At 39.2% G+C, this 21197-nt stretch overlaps 1 protein-coding gene across 3 annotated transcripts; it reads right to left on the bottom strand.

Moving 5' to 3' along the window:
* Nucleotides 1–928: 928 nt before the first annotated feature.
* Nucleotides 929–20962, bottom strand: LOC124069896 (MAGUK p55 subfamily member 7-like). Of its 3 annotated transcripts, XM_046409400.1 has the most exons (19): nt 20789–20962; nt 20040–20214; nt 19234–19268; nt 18757–18875; nt 18270–18347; nt 16862–16942; nt 14071–14205; nt 11927–12008; nt 11708–11793; nt 11328–11402; nt 10461–10657; nt 10269–10327; nt 9752–9796; nt 6693–6866; nt 4768–4848; nt 4573–4666; nt 4300–4408; nt 3623–3766; nt 929–2666 (listed from the first exon to the last, which is right to left on the bottom strand). In XM_046409400.1, the coding sequence occupies exons 3-19, from the start codon at nt 19256–19258 to the stop codon at nt 2436–2438; spliced, it is 1815 nt and encodes a 604-aa protein (XP_046265356.1). In that variant the 5' UTR covers nt 19259–19268; nt 20040–20214; nt 20789–20962; the 3' UTR covers nt 929–2435. The 3 variants fall into 3 exon arrangements, with proteins under 3 accessions (XP_046265356.1, XP_046265357.1, XP_046265355.1); XM_046409401.1 differs by lacking the exon at nt 20040–20214; XM_046409399.1 differs by lacking the exon at nt 20789–20962 and having other exon boundaries at nt 20040–20761.
* Nucleotides 20963–21197: the final 235 nt, after the last annotated feature.

Genomic DNA, 21197 nt, shown 5'->3' with positions numbered 1-21197 from the left:
TTACATTTTTTCTTTAATTTGCATTATTTCAAATTTTGTAGATTTAGGACAATATTTAGGATGATTATTTTTAATAAAAATAATTATTATTATTTGTAGTAAGCATTATTAATTATTATTAATAATTTGTCAAATGCTGTTACATGCCACTGCTGTATGTGCCAAAACTTGCAACTTTAGGCAGCTCCTGACGTGCTCTTCCCCGGCCGACTAGCAGCAGTGAAGTGAGTGTGTATGCAGCGACTTACTGTGAGAGTTAAATAACTGCAACAACTAACTCAGATTTCAACATACAAAAATGGATAACTAGTAACACTGTAACAGTAACACACACCTATACACTTGTTGAATATCACTTAACCAACACCAAACAGCACACTGACATAGTTAGCAACTAGCTGGTAGCCAAGCATCTGGCAACTAACAGATTCCTGTTGCTCCAAATGGCAAAAGGAATTAATTAATGTAGGTTTAAAGATAGCGTCAGCTTCAGTTGGCCCAAGGAAAAATGACTGAAACCAACAAACTCATCTTTGAATGAAACGCATGTTTGCTAATGTTTGAAACTCAGTAATGTTAGTTGCACAGCAATATCTTAAGTTTGCCAACATAAGCCACCATATGTTTCGGGTTATATGATACCGTTAAGGCTGCTACAGAACCCTTAAAAGTAATTGAAAAATGGTGCATTTCACTACTTAGAAAGATTGTGTCCTTTTCCTTTCAAAAGATGCATAGTCTGGCTTTAATATGCCACTTTATCAGGAAACAGGAATTAGTTGATGACTCTTCCACTTACAATAAATTAAACTAAAAACCATTTCCCCTCATTAATAATTAAACTACCATATCCTTTCAGTATGTACCATTGTCATGATTGTTTAAAAGTTATGAATATCTCATGCAAAGATGAAAATATTGTTGAACATCAGTTGTATTTATTTTTTACATACTTTGAACAGTTACATGATTGAGCCAAATTATCTGAGACCAATTGACATCATACTTCTGTGTAATGTTTGAAGTGGGTGCTGCAGTGAACATAAAACGGTGGATTTTCATTGGATCACTCCGGTGTCTTAAATGGCCTCGTTATGATCTCAGAGGGTGCCTGCAGATTCTCAGTAGTGTGATGAAATTATACTGCCACGCTTTGGCTGAGGTTAAGCTTCGGGCCTGGAAGAAATGGTACTGTGGTCCTGGAGGTCTGGTTTGGGTGTTTTGATGATCAGGAGACATGTAAATACACAAATGAGTGCATCTTCACTCATCCATTTTTGCTACTGTCTTCTTTGTGTACTTAGTTGTGATTTGACACAGACATTAAGTCTGCCAAAGTAAAATAAATACCTGAGACAAAATCCCTGTAGCCTTATCCACTATGTAGATCCTCACTGTGCTTTTACAGTAGGCTTTTATGTATGGTCATAACTTTCTCTCTGTATTTCTGCGAGGGCTAAAGTCCCCTGAAAGCTATTACAGTCTCCCCACATCATGCAGCTCCCTCTTCCTCCCAAACACGACATGATAGACACATTAACACTCCTTCACACCCAATTGAGCACAGCATCCAAAAAGAGGAAGGAAATACCATGAATGTAGAGGAATGCAGCCATTAAAAAGAATGAGATTGAGCAGCTTGCGTATAGTGGAACAGCAGAATCTGCACTCGACAGCTGTGATACTCATATATGAGTGTATGTTAATGGAGTTCTGCTAATGGCGAATTTCTGCCAATTATTTTTAATTGTCTCAATATGTTTATGTTATAAAAAAGACAACTTCTCAATTAATTAATTCTCAGTGTAGGGTGTCTAAAAATAAACAAATTCAAGCCATAAAAACATTCAACAACCATGTTTCTACAGTGAATATTAGAGTAGTTGTGTAGTTGTGCATCTGCACTCCTCATCTTTAGTATGTACACAATTCTGAAACTTACAGCCGTAAAACAGGTTTTCCTTCTCCTTCATCTACAGTATAATTGACTGTTATCTTGTTTTCTGTCCCTATTTTGTACAGCATGTTGCTGGCAAAATGTCTCGCTGACTGCCACTAATAATATTTCTCTGGTGTGCATTACACTTAATTGAAGTGCAGCAGCTGTCAGAATAATTACATGCTGATGTTTGCGACTTGGCAGGGAAGGATTACACTCAGCCACAAGCTCTGGAGAGTTTCCTGTTCTGTGCTGCGAGCCGACGTTATTTCAGCCAAATGCCAACAGAAAAACTGGCTCTGAGACAGATGGACGTGGACACTCTGCCTAATAAGATACACACTAAGGGACAGTATGGAAGACTGGTAATCACAGGACTTGTTCACAAATGCAAAAATCTTTCAAATATGACAAAAATTAAGACTGCATACCACATACACAATTAAGAAATATAGTTTTGACTTTCTTTCCTTCGTTTTTTTTGTGTGTTCAAACTTTAAATCCAGCCGCTCAAGTGGCCACAGCTTCTCCGTGCTTTCGTTGGTGAGGAGCAGAACCACTCTGCAGGAATCCAGTGGACTTGTGCTTGTTCAACCTTCTCAAGGTCTGCCTTCAGCTCTCTAAATGCCACGGCGATATCTCCATTAACGATCACCTTGTCGAACAAGTGACCGCATTGGCTCTCCATGGTTTCAGCCATGTCAATCATGTCCTCAAAATCTTCCTCCTGTGACGAGAGCACACCTGTGTAAATAAAATACACTAACAGGATGCTATATTTGGTGTAATTTGTGTGTCCTTTGATTAATCAACAAGCAAGGAATGTACACAGTAAGGACATGGTAAAAGCACAACAGCATGACTAATGATGATGTTGTTAATCTGACTGTGGATGGAATGCTAAGGGGCAAGCTAAACCGATATGATGACATGAAACATCCTCCAAGAAGCTGTTTTAGAATAATCTGCACAAACTGTAAGACATGGAACGGATTTCCATGACCATTCAACTACACAGACCAAGGTGTAACACACTGTTACATAGTAAGAGTAAAGGATAAGAGGCCTTTTCACACCAGATATAGCACAGCCCTGTACAATATGCCTGAATTATCTGAGGGCTGTGGTGCTTGGCACCGGACAAACTCCAGCTGGGCTGCAATGCAGGTGTGTGACCTTGTCAGTTTAATAAGGGCAACACGGGTAGCTTGGGTCAAACAGTGACTGAGAAGCCAGATGGGGATTATGAAAGTGACCTAACAGCTTTATGTCAGCTTTATGCCTAAAACACATCTACCATCAAACATACACAATGTCATTTTGAGACAAGTTAACACAGATCCACCTGGCAGCAACAGAAAATATAAATCCCTCACACACTAGATGTAACCCTTCATTTCGTGGACATAATGTACTTACCTATATGTGAGTTACGGAACAAGAAGCCACCCACCAAGGAGCCTCCCCCGTCTGTTAAACGTCTCTTAAATGCAAAACACCGCCTCAACCATGTGCAAGGTGCACGCATGAGTAAGAGAGTTTAGGTGTGTGTATGTCTGTGGGGTTGGGTGGGTGTTTGACCCCACACTGCCCTGTATGTTACAAGACATGCAACAAGCACCTGACTTCACATACAGTATATACCTGATGTGTCTGTGTTGTTTATGTCACAGTTTCTCTTACTGAAAAGATCCTGACTGAGTTCTTGTCCTCTTCGTCGCAGATGAACTTAGCTCTCCGTCTGGTGAGGCGTAGCTCCTCTATACGCGGGGGCTTCACAAACACCACGTATGGTTTGAATTCAGATGTGTACACATGCTTTATTTTCTGTGGCAACAAAGAGAGAAGGTGAAGGAGTTGTCTAAAAAATGAGGACAAACATAAAAACACAAAAACAAAAAAAAAACAACTTTTGGACTGTCCTGCTGTGTCTCAGCACTTCTCACTATTGACCTGGAATTGGATGCAGACCCCTAATGAGCTCCTATTTTTTAGAAAGGCCCTTAATTGGCAGGGCCTAACTGTGGAGAATCACGCTATCTCTTCATTGCAGAGACACCCAAACAAACCACTGGCATGTGATCACTGGCTCGCCAACATGCAAACTACTGCCACTTGTGTTCAATTGAGGGCCTGGCCAAGCGGGAAGCACCACTGCCAGGAACAAAACCCTGTAGTGGTGACACACGAGCTCTTGGAAACTTTATTTCTGTTATTTAAACATGAACACATGATGAAAAAGTTTTCATCACTGAAAAAGTAATCATTACAATGAAGATTATTTGTGTTAGTATGAAGCAGCTGTGTGAGTGACTTAAACTTTGGCCAAAACTAATATTTTTTGGTGGCCTTATACTTACACTGGGGTGCACATTCAAGAGGCACACCTTGCCCTCAGCCATTACTCTGTGCACAGAGTCTAGACTTGTGCCATAGTAGTGTCCATTGTATCTCCCATATTCAATAAACCTGCAAAAAGGGACAAACACAGTATAAAATTGTAATTGGACAGCAGTAGAAGGACATTGCCATCACAAAAAGGGGAAAAAAGAGTGAATGAACAAACACCAGTGGCACGATTACTAACACCACGGGAAAGGAAAAATCAAGAGCCACATCTGCATATACTGTACCTATGATTGAGAATGTCTTCTTCAAACATGTGAATCGATACAAAATGATAATCCACTCCCTCGGCCTCCTGCCTTCTCTTCTCACGTGTGGTGTCTGAAAGAGAATAGGAGGGGAGGCTGACGACAGATTTAAAAAGATGAGAAACCAATGTGTGGGCAGGGGGTAAAGGAGACAGCTTTAGATGTCTGTCTTACGCGGTACAGTGACGCCATAGCGGTTGGGGTTAGATATCAGGAGCCTCCTCTTCAGTTCATTAACTCCAACGCCGTCAGGCCCTCGAGACAAAGATTGAAACACAGTGTTCTGTATGGGGGTTTTCATTCCCAATATCACTGTGTACTAATGTTTTCCTCACCACAAATCCAATATCAAATAGGTTTAGTGATCTCGTGGTACATCTGTCTTTATCATCAGAGAAGCAGAAAGGGAGCAAAAGACAGAGTCAGACAGACAGAGCTCTGATTTCATTCTGATTTCAGCCTGAAAATGATTCTCCAAGCAGCGTCACTGTTTTTCCCCATCCGTGTCTCTCTCTCTCCATTGAACGTTAAAGACTCCCATACTCTCTGGAAAATCCATAGCATCACATCTAAATATGACGACTACAAAGTCACACAGTATCAGTGTCATTACAGCACAGTGTCGAATGCACACACACACACACACACACACACACACACACACACACGCTGTAGCATCTGGGATTTTCTTCTAAAGCAGGTTTCTGCAGCTCCAGATTGCATCAGACTCTAATGGAGCGCTGTCTGAAAGTAGGATTCCTGACATACCTGCCTTTTCCATCACAGCACTGCATGAGCTTGATACATTACAAAATATCAAGTTTATAGACTCTCCTTCTTACACCGTTGATGTCTTTCACAGCTGCCCTGCAGAACTAGAGAGGAGCATCATCAGCCTCTGTGATACTTCCTTCTCACCCTTTTTAGCATAGAGTGGCTGGCAGTCAATTTCACCAGTTTTCCTGTGCTATAACAGTCGACTGATTCATTCAAAGTGCATATGCAATGCGGACAAAAAAGGATTTATTTCTGACCTGGTCGAACATTATCCAGCTGGTCCTGTTTTAATGATCCAGGTTTTGGTTTTCCTGTCTATAACTCTCATTGCCAATAAACTATATTTTAATGATATTCTTAATGATGACCTCTGGTCAATGAAGAGCCTTCACAGCAGACAGTAAAATGTAATCTGGAGTCAGGGTAAGCTCCAACTCAATTAAAGAGGTCTAAATCTAAATCCAAGCTGTCTTAACTGTTCTAGTTTGATGATGGAGCACTTGGCTGACATTATGAGGAATTTTATTCATAATCCACTCATCCCTTTCTCTCCATTAAGCTGTCATTTATCTCCTGTCTATCTGATTTTGTTTTTGCACCTTCAGTTTGTTGTCTTTCTCCTTCCACTTTCAGTTTTCCTTCCCTCATCTTCCAGCTCTCCTCTTCCCTTCCTTCTTTGATTTCCCTTGGTCACAGATGACCTACACTTCGTATCGTAACATGACATTAGAAAGACCTTCAGCAAGGCTCAATGTAAAATTCCCTGGGGAGAGATATAGCTCAAAAATACATAGAGCAGGCCTGCGGGATTGGCAGAGAAGTGAATCTGGGGTGGGCCAGTGGGTAACTTAAGAGAACACAATATATTCAGACTTGGAGTTTTCTGACAATGTTTACGTCGTTCTGATGGGAAAGGATTGTTCTTGCGCTCAACAGTGGGAACATAAATCTTCATCACTGCATTACTTTTTCTTTTGATCAACAACAGCTTCGATAATATTGTCCTCTTAGTGAATGGGATCACATTATTTAGGTTTTTTATATGGAAAGAAAGGGCAGTGGGATAATATAAAACAGAACAACTGACCACAGTCTGCAACAATGTACACATTATCACAGTAACTGCCATGTTTTAAGCCTTGTATAGCGCAATGTTACATACGTGTTGTGCACACAGTTTACCACTCTAGTTGGTCATAGACTGTTTCACTGCATGGAAACTTACTTTACAAACTTTTGGCACTGTTTTAAAAATAAACTTTTTACACATGATGGTAACTGGTCTGTTTCTTTACAAAGCTGTATGTTTAGGTCATACATACCAACCAGAATGACCAGACGGCGTCTGTCCTTGGGTCCTCTGTGATATGGGATCACCTCAATGTAGGTAGGGGGACGAATTGATCCATGTACCCCCGTGCTCCACCTCCTGGACCGAGCTGCTTCTCTGGCCCAACTGCTCTTTCTCCCAAGTCGGAAACTCCTTCTTAAACCAGCTGGACAAGAGAGAGAGCCTTAGACCTGCCAAGTGTTTTACTAAAAAGCTAGCAGGGGGATATCCTCATTATGATATTCCTAAAACCTGTGTTAACTGGTTGAATGGAATTTCTTGGCTACTTAAACGCAGCACAACACATCTGACATATTATCAGCTTATAAAGTTGATAAGGTGAAGGGAAACAATCCCTTACTAATTCAGCAGATTCAGGACAACATTAACATTCATCATGGAGTCAGTCTATTGTTAATTTAAAAACATTAGTGCAGCTTTAAGAGCAGACATTCATCTTGTCTTCAGTTCAAGCTAGACATATACAAGCTTTGTATCTTGACACAAGAATCCTAAAACCAGACTATATTTATCTCTGTTTGGTCCATTTTCATGTCACTGAGCTATTAAGACTAGTGGTTGACCACTTAATGTGCTTGACTTATTCAGGAGTTAATATACTCCCATGATGCATTATCCATTTAATAGTGCTTCCCTTTATGTACCCCATGGATATCATTTGCTTAAACGTGCAACTAGAACTCTTAAACACTGTTAAGAAGCACCAGAGACACCCAGAACAACACAGACAATGACAGAAGAGAGAGCTATAGGAATGAGAGGCAGAATAAAAAAGCACAACAGAATTTAAGAAACAGTCGGTACTGCCATCCAAACTCTGGTGTTAAGCACCCTTGTAGAGCACAAATCAAGAGCCGACAACCCATTCTGTCACACAAAGCTTGTAGACCATCTGACAGCCAGTGCCTGCCATGCGACTGTGGTCAGGCCTGGCTTGGCAGGCTCGCTCTCTTTTCATGATGTTAACTGCTTTTAAGTGATGAGGCCAGGCTTTCTTTGACGTCAGCTGTAATTTCACTTTGTAAGCATATCTGTCCATTTCCTCTCCGGGCTTCATTCTAAGGAACCTGGCACTATGAGTAGAGATTTCAAACTTTTGTTTATGTGGAATTTAAACTGATGATTTCACTGTGAAGGGGTTATACATAATATATAAAGCCAATGTTGTATAGAAAAAGAGAAATCTATTTCCTAAAACAAAATAATGCATAATGTTTTCCTCTAAAAACATTATGTAACCGTCAATCTTAAGTAATCCTGGCAGTGAAATTCTCATCTGTTACAGAAAATGCTCTCAGCCGTAAAACCTTACTTCATTTTTGGAAATACTACAAGATATTTCTGCTTCACTAGAGAGTAAATACGGGTGAGAGGACCGATAAGACTGAGAAGAGAGTGATGACATTCAGCACATAGGAAATGGGCCTGAGTCCTTAATGTCAAGATTACACAATACAAGCCATAGCCTGAAGTTTTTAATATGAAACCTCATAGTCACCCACAAACACGATGAAACCGTTTACGGTAACCTATAATTCAAGTCTTACCATTTAAAAATATAATTCAACATTTTGGGAAATGTGCTTATTCACAGTCTTACAGAGAGAGACAAGAAACTGACATAATGAAACAGAAGTTAGTGTCTTAACCTACAGTACGCGTTGCTCACTACTAGCAACCAGGAAGATAAAAAGAAGCTCTCACTATCATCTCAACACTTTTGACACACGGTGAAGTACAACTTTATATGATGGAAAAGGTTAGTTTGAAGCTAGCTGGTAAATTTAAGTATTCACCCTTCAAGGTGAGCTATCAAAACTATTGTTTACAGGAGGAGAGAGGACAGGGATATTTATCATATAAGAGATACCTAAAGAAATAACAACAGTTAAAGCCAGCAGCTAGCTAAGAAACAAACAAAAAAGAATATTTAACACCCACAGATTAACACGTAAATCATTTAGCTTTATCTAAAAAACAACAGATTTGTGAAAACAGCAAGTTGTTTTTTATGGCATCTGTGTGTACATCCCCCACCTCTTCAAGCTTCATGCTAAGACGAGCGTGGCTGCTGGTTCTTGCTTCATATTTAACTTAAATATTTAAATATTTTATTTTAATGTAAATAAAAGTATTTCCTACTTACTACAGTACTTATAATATGACAGATAACCATGGACAATGTGAATCAGCCAAAGAAAGAACCCTGTAAGACCTGTTACCCTGTTTTTCCCTTGCTTCAACATTCCTTGTGTAGACAGAGCTCCACTATTCCCTTTCTCTTTCACTCACTCTCTCCTCTGATTGCTCTGAATGAAGTCATTTGGTCGTGCAGCATCAATAAAGGTTTACATGCCAGACAAAGAGGAAACACAGAGACTGAACCGTATGTTCTCAGGTGGAAGCTGGACTGAGATAAGATGAAATGCAGATTATTAAATGCACATGACTCTTAGAACTGATATAATGCAACATCTGTAATTATCTTACCGAGTGCAAACATAAGGAGCTTTTTTACAATCAGCAAGCCCCCATATGTACATACTGCTCTGCTCAAATGCACTCACATTATATCAAGCACATCATATCCAATCCATGAGATCAAGACAAATGGGATAAATGGGAAGGCTAAAACCACATTTGCTGTTCCAGTCCCCTCGCACAAATCTCCAAACCACAAAACTACATCATCATATGAGTTGGTTTATACTGAAAATATAACCAGGGTCTCCTTTTGTTGCTGGTTTTTCTCCCTCTATATGTATTGCAAAGTTAAGTGCATATTGAATAGTGCTGGGATGTAACCAAGTATATTTACTCAAGTGATGTTTGGATGTACTTTTGAGGTACTTGAGTATTTCTGTTCTACGATACTTACGTATTCACAAGCTACCCAACAGTATTAAATAAGTAAATACCAAGATTTGAAAACTTCTTTCACTAATCAGTGATAATCAATACACATGTTCTTGTGAGTATTGTCTTTTCCAGTATCACTAGGATTTGAGTGGAACAAGTCATATATCTCACCAATGTGGATCCCTGTAATAGCTCTGTAGTCGACATCCTCCATGACTGTAAAAACAGGAAGAGAGCCGAGCAAAGAGTGAGGAAATCATGGACACAAACCACAAGGGGATGATATGTGTGTCGCTCTGAAATTTCAAACTCAAAGTGTTAGCATGTGTTCTGACACAAATGTATTACTATTTTGCCTTGAAAATTCAAATAATAATTTTATTTTATTTTTATTAGATATGATATCCACAATTTAGAAATATGAAGGTTGAAGGTGAATTTTCAAAAGCAAATTCAGACAGTACCTCCCTCCTCATCTGCGGAGCATGTGGAGAAAACAAAAGCAGTGAGTACAACAGGAGGGCAGCAGAACTCAACCATGACCATGACCCTGACCGTGATCTTAAGACATGACCTGTCTACCTCGCAGCTTAGCGCTAAGGGAGCTCCAGTATGTTTATTGGAAAGTGTTAAAAAGTTTTATTCTTTTCAGGTGTGGTGATTTTATGGATAAACGCTGGCTCATCACCTGGTTGTTTGGCTCGTCGAGGCTTGAACAGGGATTTAGGTCGCTGTAGTGCAACTCTCCTGTAGAAAGCCAAATAAAACATCTCTGAATGTTGAGTTATAAGTTGAGTTAATTATCTCTATATCTTCTAAATATTGTATGACAGTGTTTTAAAGTGATTTTGTTTTCAACTAAAAAGCATAAAAAGGCAACCTCTCATGGAGCTGCTGTGAGGGGATGAGCCCCGCCTGAGTGCTGCTGCCAGTGAAGTGACAGGCCTGCCACCAGGTGTCATCCTCCATACTGACAATCTGGAGGACGTCGCCCCTTTTAAAGGCTACAGCTGCGTCTTTGCACGGAATGGCGGGATCCTCCTCAGGATCATAGTCAAAAAGAGCTCGCAAAAACAGCTGAGGAAAGAAAATCAATTAATGTTTCTGCCTTCAAACAGACAGACAAGTAACAAATGAAACTACATATTCTGTTTTAAGTGTTGATAAATTTTTCCCTCGTCCTACTGCAGCTTTGTGAACTTCCTCTGTATCCTGGCAATGGACATAACATTTCTGCCTCGTGCTTTTTCCCATATGTTGGTGTCATTTTGAGAAATGACTATGATCATAGCAAACAATTTGTCTTAATCCTTTACATATGCTTCCTGTTCAAACGGTTTCCAACTTGGATGTATGTGGTGTTAGTAGCCTAGGATTCTCCCTATACAAAACGCTTTGTGAAAGTTGAACTTTTCCACATCATTAGTGATTCATCATTAGAGTTAAACTGAGCTGATGCCACTCAACACTTGTAATGTGTGCAAAAATATTAGATCAATTTTTTAAATTATGAAAAGCTTATGAAGTGAATGTCTTATCCTTGATTGTCTGATCTGAATTTACTTCTTGACAACTTACTGCTGTAATGACTGCACTGTGGCAAAACACAAAATATTTCAAAATACAAGATACCACTGATTACATTTTTGCTTACGAAAACCAGGTGGTCAACTTCCCCTATGTGTCCAGACTGCATGCTAACATAAAATGCACAACACAGAGTATGTGTAGTTAATATTTAATGTACCTTCTTATTTGATGACATTTCTTCCTTGGAGGAGGCAGGAATGATTTTGAATTTAACTTCACCCTGAGAACAAGCCTGCACAAGAACAGGTGTAAGGAGTACATCGATATTTTAGGAAATGTTATTTGCATTCCTGGCTTCATGTTTATTTACAGCATAAAGCTGATGATATTGTGACTGAATTAATAAAAATATATGAATAAATTCTACTAACATGTTCTGTCATGAAAATGTGCACTGTAGTTTACAAAATACACCATTGTTGTCCATTAAATTAAGGGATTGAAAAGAAGACAAAAACGTTGAGAACAAACACAGAAACATCCAATGAGGAGTCACTGACACAAACAACGTGACCGAGCAGCTGAGGTGAGACTAACCAGAAGAGAAGGGATTTCCTTTGGCTTTCTGTGCTCCAGTGAGACTCCATTCACCTCTTTCAGTTCATCTCCTTCATGGATCAGGCCTTTAAATAGTTGCAAATAGATATGGAATATATATGCACCACACACTCTTTTCTGTAACATGTACATGTACCATCATAATGTTACTACAGCCTAATGTAAAGGTGCAGAAGAATGTAAGAATTGAAAGCTTACCACTTTTATCAGCTGCACTTCCTCTCATGATCCTCGCCACAATAATAGCCCCAGTCGATTTATCCCTCTTAATTGTCGCCCCCTTAAGTATGGTGATTAGTGAATGAAAGTATGATGGACAAAAAGAAAAGCAGATGCACTAAAGAGGTGGACAGTGAAAATAACGTGCTGATTTTATCACAGTCCTGACCAGCTTCTTATTAAGAGTCACCACAGTCCAGTAAATTTTATTTGTATCAAGACGGGACCATTTAGTCTTCATGCCTTCATGTAACACACAAAGTGCTGGAAAAAGTTATCCAAATCAGCATTGTTTTCAACAGATGTTATTGATGTGGAACAAATCACAATGGAAAGAGCATCTTATGTAGCTGACTACAATCAGCTTACGCTCGGGTGTAACCCTGTTGTCTGGAAAACGGGAACATGCTGCATCGATCAAAGAGACCATGTCATAAAAAGGTCAGTCCAACTCCAATCTACTTTTGGGATCAATACAAAAGTATGTTTTTTATTAATGTGGTGCTCAGTGAATTCCCCCCTAAAAACTCAACCACAAATACACTAGTATATGCACACTGCAAAAACGTCTCATATTCATAGGCTTATTGTCATTTTTACCCCTAAAATCATAGTTTTAACTCATCTTTGCCCTTGGGGTTATGTTCTGTTTATTTGTCTTTTAGTTAAAAAGCTACAAAAAATATATATATTTCAATGAAATTTGGTGGAAAGTAAGTCCACAGGCTAAAAAACTAAGGCTTAGTTTTTGATGTTGGTCCAAGAAGTTTTCAAAGGAATTTTAACTTTGTGTGTGAAGGCATTTTTGAACGTTTCTGCTCTTTTCTAATGAGCTACTGGATCTACTTGAGTGGAAAGACATCTGGTACATGTACCCCACCACTGTCCATCACTCTATGTATTTTATGGAGCTCTTGATCCAGATGCAAATCAAAAAATTCTGAACTTATTTTTTATTATTAAAATAACAAATTTAGAGGATTTTGCAGCATTGCCAAAGGTATGCACTCTTTGTATTTTTATTAGTTTTTAGTCCAGTTTCACTTGATCCAGGAAATTTCCAGAAATAAGTGACAATGCTTGGAACAAGGTGGAATAAGGCAGATCATTCCATCAGGAAATGAAAATGAGCTATGATTAAAGACCCTGAAACAAGTTGATTTACATCAGGAACAGAAGTGAAACTATCCCAGTCCATTTTAATGCTCAAGGTGGCTTCAAAGGATTCGTTTAAGTTTCCCTGTGCCTAGACACATGAGTAAATATACACACGGACACATACACACACACAAACACACACAACAACACTGAAACTATGTTGTGCATCACAGAAGATATATGGCAACAAAGATGTGGAAGAATTGACTCCGTAAATTCCTGGTTGAGGAAAGTGAGGACCAGGCCAGGCCAGGCCAGGCCAGACTCAAAGGTGATCCAGGCTGCTGCAGGGAACATTTCTTATGTTTCCTGTCATTCCGAGGCCTGTAGCCCTGCTACAGCCTGGCACGGCTTCAGCAGTCACGCTGTTTGACAACATGACATAAATTCATTTGCTGCTTGAGCCCCTGTGATATGTTTATTTCTTTGAACTGCTTGCATATGGCAGACATTGTGGGCAGACAAATTACAAATGTTTAAGCGCAGTTACCCTGTTACATGGTTGTCTGATATTTAAATACTTGCATTTGTTTTGTTTTTTTTGTCTGTGTTACAAGGCCAGGTAGACCAAATTAGAAACAGGCTGACATGTAGTAAATTACAGTTGTGCTTGTTTTTAGAGGATTTTTAAGGATTCACGTGAGTAGAGCAGAAAATCCTCTTTTAGTAAGGGCAAAGACTATTTCTTCCCCATGTGTGACAGTGAAAGAAATTAACATTTTTCCAGTTTATTGAAGCCTTCTTGACGTTTTTCTACCTGACAGTAACCTCTTTGGAAACATGTTTATTTGTATTCTTGTCAAGCGTATTGAGAGTTGAGAGTATTGATACCATTCTCTGGTATCAGTATTCTCATTAACTCTTGGCAAGAAAAAACGTCTGTGTATTTCCCAAAATGTAAGCCAAACAGGGGATAAATCCCATTTTTACATTGACCTTTAAAATATGAAGGCATGATTACTGACCAGAGGCTCTTTGGTTTTGACCAGACTGACAATTTTGACTGAATCCTCATCCTCCTCCAGTACATCATCAGGTATTGGTGGCAGAGTAGGCTCAAAGTCTCTCTGAGCTACAGCGTCATGGACAGACAAGAGACTCTGTGGAGGAAACAGAAATACAGTGAAGGTGCTGATCTGCATCCATGTAAGTCACTTTTAATTCTAGATGCTGTGAACAGATGTGACATTGGTGAAAGTATCCTTGAATACATCTCACTTTGTATGGAAACTGGGTAGGGCCAGCAGCACATTCCAAACAAAATGGAAATTGACATGTTGGCTGTTAAGTTGCTGTTGACTTTGGCAATGTGAACAATCTCAGCAAAAGTCTGTTCGTTCTGTGTCCATTCTAGATGGACGAGCGCTGTGACTAGATTTACTAATGCAGGTTTAGACCAAATAGTCACCCCAGAGATGGTTAAATGTAATTGTGGGTTAAAAGGTGCAGATACAAAAATGCAACCAATCCCTGTTGACTAATTAAAGGTGACTGGGTGGTGAATGAAACTGTACAAAAATTCCAACAAGTTTGGCTGGCCTTTCTGCACTCACTAAAGCAACTGAATCCAAACACAGCACTTTCTTGTTGGTCACAAACCTTCAGTCTTGCCAGTGCCAACATGCCATATTTGATTTACTTTGGAATATATCGCCAGTCCATGGGCCACCTGAAAGCAACCCCCCCCCAAATGGCTAGTGCCTCTGTCTGCAGCCACACTGGCTCAGCTCAAACATGGCACGTCTTTGAAAACAAACAAACAAACAAGCAAACAAAAAAAAAAGCAACAAAAAAAAACTAAAAGAAACTTATTTTCCAATCAAAGAGTGTGAATTGATGTATGACCTATTATCAATGCTCAGAGTTTAAGTTCAGTCTTTGTTAACTTTGGCAGGGTGACATCTCTTGTTTGTTTCTTGTTTGCAAAAAAACAAAGTTCTGGATAAATGTTAATCTCTCACTATGAGTCTGTACAAATTACAACTCCAATAAAATGAAAAAAAAAAGAAGAATTTACTGTAATAAAAACAAGAAGGGGGGAACATCTGCTCATCAACTCAATTTTAACAATCAGCCAATCCATCTGTCAGTTAGTCTACTTGTTATCCCTGTGTCAATCAACAGTCGCTCTGCTCAGTAGCTGCCAGCGCGTGAGCAATGTGTCTCTGGCCACTTTCAGAGACAGGTTTTCAAAAAACAAACATTCATTTACAAAATATTATACCCAGAATTTCTCATAAGTATGTGTGAGCTACCGCATCAGGGCCAAGAACAAACAGGTCATAAAGACTGTTTAAACAAACCTGTTGGTTCTCAGTTGGCTTCAGCTCCTCATTAAGGAAAGCCACGACTTCTGCAGCTCACTGGAAAACCATATACACCAACTGTGGGTATGTATGCATGTATGTGTGTGTGTCGCAAATCTGTGTGTCAGCAGGTCTAAAATAAGGAAACATGTATTTGAGTAGTCTGGGCCTCTACATGAGCGAACACTAATAAACATAACTGGGGAGCACATTAGCTTCAGTGCCAGCGTGGTTAATAGATGTCAGCACCTCTAAGGAGGCAGAATGATGAGGTGGAGTCAATTTAAATAAAATTTACAGTAGATTAATTTGTCAACTTGTGTGACCCATCTAAGAGCTGAATGTAGGAAACAAAATACTAAAAGCCTTTTGATGTGTGTAAACTCCAATGTTCCTCCTCAGCATTAGAACAGCTCAAATGAAGCAGAGTTGCATGGAAATTAGTTTGTCAGATTACAGTTCTAGTGTCAACTTTGTCAAGAAAAATTACTCAACATGTAACTACACGATTCATGAGCTTATTTTTAATAACCATGTTGGGGGACCAAAATAGAAGGAATCAAAACATCTTCTGAGTGGATTAGGCCTATATTCTTATTTTATAAATAATCCACGTGAACAGCAATTATAGTATAGGTTTCAGCGATAGGAAGCTGAACTGTTGCTTAGTTTGGAGTATGTTTGTGTGTGTGTATATGTGTGTATATGTGTGTATTACAGAGATTAAGAGGCCACTTGAGGGGAAGTGTTCAACATGTTGGAAAATACAGTTACTTGCTTCCCTGCCAAGAGTTAGATGAGAAGAGCAATACGACTTTTATATATGTCTGTTAAATCTGAAGCTATAGCTAGCAGCTGGGTAGCTTCTAATAAAGACTGGAAACTGTGAAACATAAGCCTGGCTCTGTTAATGTAATAAACTCTTCCTTCCAGTTCCTAAACCCTGCTGCTAAACATGTTATATCTAGTTTGCTTGTTTCATACAAACGTATCCCTGACTGTATAGTTTGCTATTTAATGGATACGTGAGAGCTGTATTGATCTTCTCATGTAGCTCTCAGCAAGAAAGTGAAACAAAGACTTTTTAAGACTTTTTGCTAAGCTAAGCTACAGTAACGTTGGTTATTGTTTCATGTTTAATGGTTTTGCTTAGGCTTGTTCAAAGACTTGACACGGGAGAAACAGTTTGCTTAACTGGTTAACTCTCACAACACACATGGTCAAAAATCAAACAGCAAACAAGTGAAGTTGCTGCTTAATGCTCAACAAGTCAGACACATTGCTTCCTTTCCTTGTTTCTATATGTGCCAAGCTGTCTGAAGATTTATATTTAGAGACATGAAAGAAGTGTACATTTTTTTGGAAGAAAACAGGCAAGGACACCAGGAACAGACAAAGTTTGTTTAAACTGGACAAAGGACTTGCCAAAATGGAAGGAAATATTCTTCACCTTAAAATGGGGTTTGGAAAAGAGGGCAACTAGTTCTTTAACTTCATCTCTCCAGCCTTGGTATATCAGCTCCTCCACCAACTGGAAGCAGAGAAAGTGATATATATATTATATATATATATATAATGCCATCATCTGATCAAAAAGTTCAACACTGCAGTGCACTGTTCTTATTCACATCACCTCTAAATGGAGATTGTTTTTCTCTTCTTGATGTTAATTATTTGTCTCTGTTCCTCTTTAGCTATCTTTTAGCTACTGTCAGAAAAAAGCTTCCAAATGTTCAAGGCTATACAATAGCTGAGGCAGCAGCTAAAACGGAGCGAAGTTGACCGTCGGCAGCAAAGTGGAGTGTGACTGTGTGCAGTCGCACGTCTTGTCAAGCATATTACAGTAATGACTTCTACTGCTTCAAGATGTCGAGGCACACTCCAGAGACACAATGCATGAAGGTCATTAGTTTCCACTGCGAGCAAACAGAAGCCTCTCTGAGGGGAAACAGACCCATGGTTTGGCCCTTCCAGTAGGTCCTGATGATTTAAGCCAGACAGAGAGTGGCTGTCGAACTGAATCTGAGGCAAAGAGAGTGAAAGCAAGGAGATGGAGAGGAGTGTGGGGGAGAGGATAGGGGTAGACACATGGAAACATGGCGGGAATTGCAGTATGAAGGGTATATAGCAGGGAGCACATAAAGGAAAGAAAACTGAGCGAAAGAATACATAAAAGGGGGAAGAAAAGAGATAATGGAAGGGGAGTTTGAGGATGGAGAGAAGAAAACATGGAAGCATAGAGTAAAGGAAAAGTGTAAAAAGAACATCCTTGTTTAACACTATCCAGGAACAACAGGGGAAAACCAGGAAATGAAAGTGGAACACGATCAAAATGACACAACGAAGGTAGTGGGATTAAATACAACATATAGGAAAGATCGGTTGGTAACAGGAAGGGAGATGACTGGTATATAAAATATGAAACCTGAGGGGAATAATCATGCTCTTTTGAGTCACAGCCTTAGTGAGAGTATTCTCTGTCACTTCATCTTAAATCTGAACTTAATTGTATCCCTCCAAAATGAAACATTAGACTACACACAAAATGATTTTAACAGCCCCTTGCTCGGTACTGTCCTTGCTGACCTAACTCCTGGCAGAGGCTTCAGACACGAAATGATATCTGCTGTCAAACACAGAGTTTCAAACAATCTCAGAGGTGAGAGAGTTTTGAGATAACATTTCACGATTCTGTATACATAGGAAGGAATGTACGTTCCACTCGTGCTTCTGTGTGACAGGTAAGTCATCCGTATATCAGACGAAACAATTTGAACAATGAAAAATCTCCCCTGTTCCCTCCGCAGTCAAACTGTCATCCTACTGTCTGCAAAAGATGTTTGGAGAGAGTGGCTTACATCTGAGGCCAGAATCGCTGCGTGCTCTTGGATGGGGATGGGGCTTCGCTTCTCAAAACGCTTCAGACGCTCATGGATCTGTCAGGAAAGTATCACAGTAAAGGTTTTCTCTGCACTAAAGAGGCTCTTGCTGCAATCGCAACCATTAGTATTTACCCAAACACTGCTACTACCATTACTACTATAATAATAACATTAATTTAGGACAGTGAAATATACTTTATCAAAAGATCTGTAATTCTATCAGGGCTACAACACAACTCATGAAATTGTACTCTTACTTTTAATTAATTCTTGAATTAATTCTTAATTCTTCACTGCTTTTATGTAAGTAACAATTCAAATGCAGGGCTTTTATTTGTAATGGGTGATTTTACACTGGCAGTACAAATAAAAATGGGATTTGAAACTTTAAGCGGTCTTTGTATTTTCAATTGTCTTAAATGCAGACAAAAGGGAATCCACCGTGGTAGCGATGTGTCTTCACCTTAAAGAGCAGGTGAAGCTTCTTCTCCATCAACATGCTGTGGAGGAACCTGTAGTCCTCCTCTCTGTCTGTATGAGACTCTGTTCCAGACATCACTGATGATAGCAGCCTACACACACCTGGGGGAGGAGGTGCAGGCCAGGCTCACACACACACACACACACACACACACACACACACACGCACACACATTAAGGCTTCCATCTGCACCTGTTGCTCATTTACAGTGCCCTTTTTGAGGGTTGTGAGGTGAGGTCAAAAACACGAAGAAAGGGGTCAACGGTTAAATGGAGGGTGTGATAAAAAGCATCCCAAAGGGTCAGCCTTTAAAAGATTCACTGTTATGTGGTTCACCGCTTTTATTTTCAAGTTATGCGAGTATTTTGTCTATTAGGGCAGGATAAGGGAGGTGGAGGTGAAAAGGAAAGAAGAAAAAAAAAACTCTAACGTGCTGACCCACTTACACGTTGAACATACCTCTGTGTTCTGTTCTGCTCAGCATCCTCCTCACTCTGAGAAAAGAAAAGAAAACTTCAACAAATATCAAAAGCCTTCATAAATTTGCACTTAGGTTTCTTCTTCAGACTGCCTTGATTTTTAGCAGCCAAGATGGAGAACAGAGAGTGACACAGAGAAAAAGAAAATATTGCAAAAAGGAAGGACATGTATTTTTCGGATAGTAGAGTATGTTAAAGATACTTCTTCTGAGATATTACTGCCCCCTAATGTTGCTATGACATATTTCAACATTACAATAACGCCCTCTTCCACTATCTACTATGTGAATAAATTACAAAATAAGTCAGTGTTTTAACAGTAATATTCGGAAATCTTTTTGCTTAAAACATTAAACTTTCTATTATCTATACTATTGGGTCCTTGATTGAGTATTACTTGCCTAAAATTACACCAAGCAAAAGATGAAAACAAAAACTCTTTACCCTCTCTCACATTAGGATTTTGATTAATTAAATGCATAACGACAGAATTCTATTTACAAGCATGAGAACAGATTAAACAGAAATGCACTTGCTAGATAACAGAATCTAGTAAACCTGTAAGCAAAAAAATACAATACATTGAAGACACTAATTTATTATTATCATTATTATTACTCTAATGTTTCATTAGCTGATAATAAATAAAAATATTATTAAAATAATTTGAACTAATACACCTAATCTCGGTTATAGATCTGCAATCTAACATACGTGTTTGTATCTATTCCAAAGCATTTTTGAGGGAAATGCCAGCCCAGTACAACGAAGCAAAACTGCACTCACCAGAGACTGTCCATGGATTCCATTAGGCCCTGTTCATACAGGCCATATCACTTAATACCTAAAGAGTGTGAGCTGCATTTGAACATCCACTTGTCGAAAGAGGCTTTATAGTGTTCGACTGGGCAGATTGTAATAGAGACTGTCTCTTATTCAGTCAATATGTGTCAGGTCTGACCTAAATCAAGTCGGGACAATCAATAGAGCAATGACAAAGCATGTGACATGATGTTAGCCCAGACCAGTTCACTTTGCACATATAACTGTCACTGGTGTAACTGAATAATTGATCTCTTTTACTTTTTCTCTCCTATAAAAGAGCAGTTTCATACTTTTCTCTTTGGTGTTACAGTATTTGTGAGGTTCGAAGTTTTAATAAGACAGTAAGAGCCTTTCATCAACCTTTACAATCATAGGGGGTGAGCTTTTTGGTGATGCATGTCACAATTTAAATTCAGTTCTGCCTCTTCTTAGCGTTTAAGTCTTTTAATGGCAGATATGAGCCTGTGAAGCCCAGTGAATACTCTATTACCCAGTAACACCCTCTGTGTGGACATGTTAACGGAGAATTTCCGTTGAATTGCAGAAATCAGTGTTCGTCTGTTATTGTTGTCTTTTGTACTTTTAACGCCCTCTACCAAATCAGTCCCTAAGAGAAAAATACAGCATTAGAAGTAAGTTACTTTTAACTGAAACCAAAGTCGTCTTCGCATCTAAATAGCAAGAAAAATCTATCCGTCTATCAGACGGACCGTGGGTGTGTCCTGTAAAATGACCAGCCAACGAGAAGCGATATCAGAGGAGGAGTCCACAGGACCAACTAGCTTCGTTTTTAGCTGCGTCACGTTATCCAGAGAGAGCTAGGCTAATACCGGAAATAAAGCTCCGTATTTCAAAATAGTAGCGTGAATTTGAAACGTCCACACCCACAAATCTCACGTTTTTTCATAACGGGGTCGTGCAGTGTTTTTTGCTCTTTACTGATTTTCCATACCAAGGGAAATTGTTTTCGATATATCAACAAAATGAGAAACAAAATTTGTACCAGCTTTTTCTAATAGCAATAATTAAATATTATTATTTCAGTATTTCTCAACTATGACAGGCACAAGAAATAAGAAAGAGTTAGATAAGAGTTATAATTCAGGACTGTGACAACGT

This window comes from Scatophagus argus, chromosome 13 (genome assembly GCF_020382885.2).
Source record: "Scatophagus argus isolate fScaArg1 chromosome 13, fScaArg1.pri, whole genome shotgun sequence".
Lineage (NCBI taxonomy): Eukaryota > Metazoa > Chordata > Actinopteri > Scatophagidae > Scatophagus > Scatophagus argus.
The sequence above is the reverse complement of the archived record's forward strand: the minus strand, read 5'-3'. Positions and strand labels throughout refer to the sequence as shown.

What these genes read in the sequence shown, in the direction of transcription:
- LOC124069896 (XM_046409400.1), bottom strand. Translation starts at nt 19,258, where the DNA reads ATGCTGAGCAGAACAGAACACAGAG. An exon ending in TCACAGCAGCTCCATGAGAG is followed by an intron (nt 10,328 to 10,460) that starts GTTGCCTTTTTA and finishes GGCTTTCTACAG; the next exon opens with GAGAGTTGCACTACAGCGAC. An exon ending in TCTTGAATGTGCACCCCAGT is followed by an intron (nt 3,767 to 4,299) that starts GTAAGTATAAGG and finishes TTGTTGCCACAG; the next exon opens with AAAATAAAGCATGTGTACAC.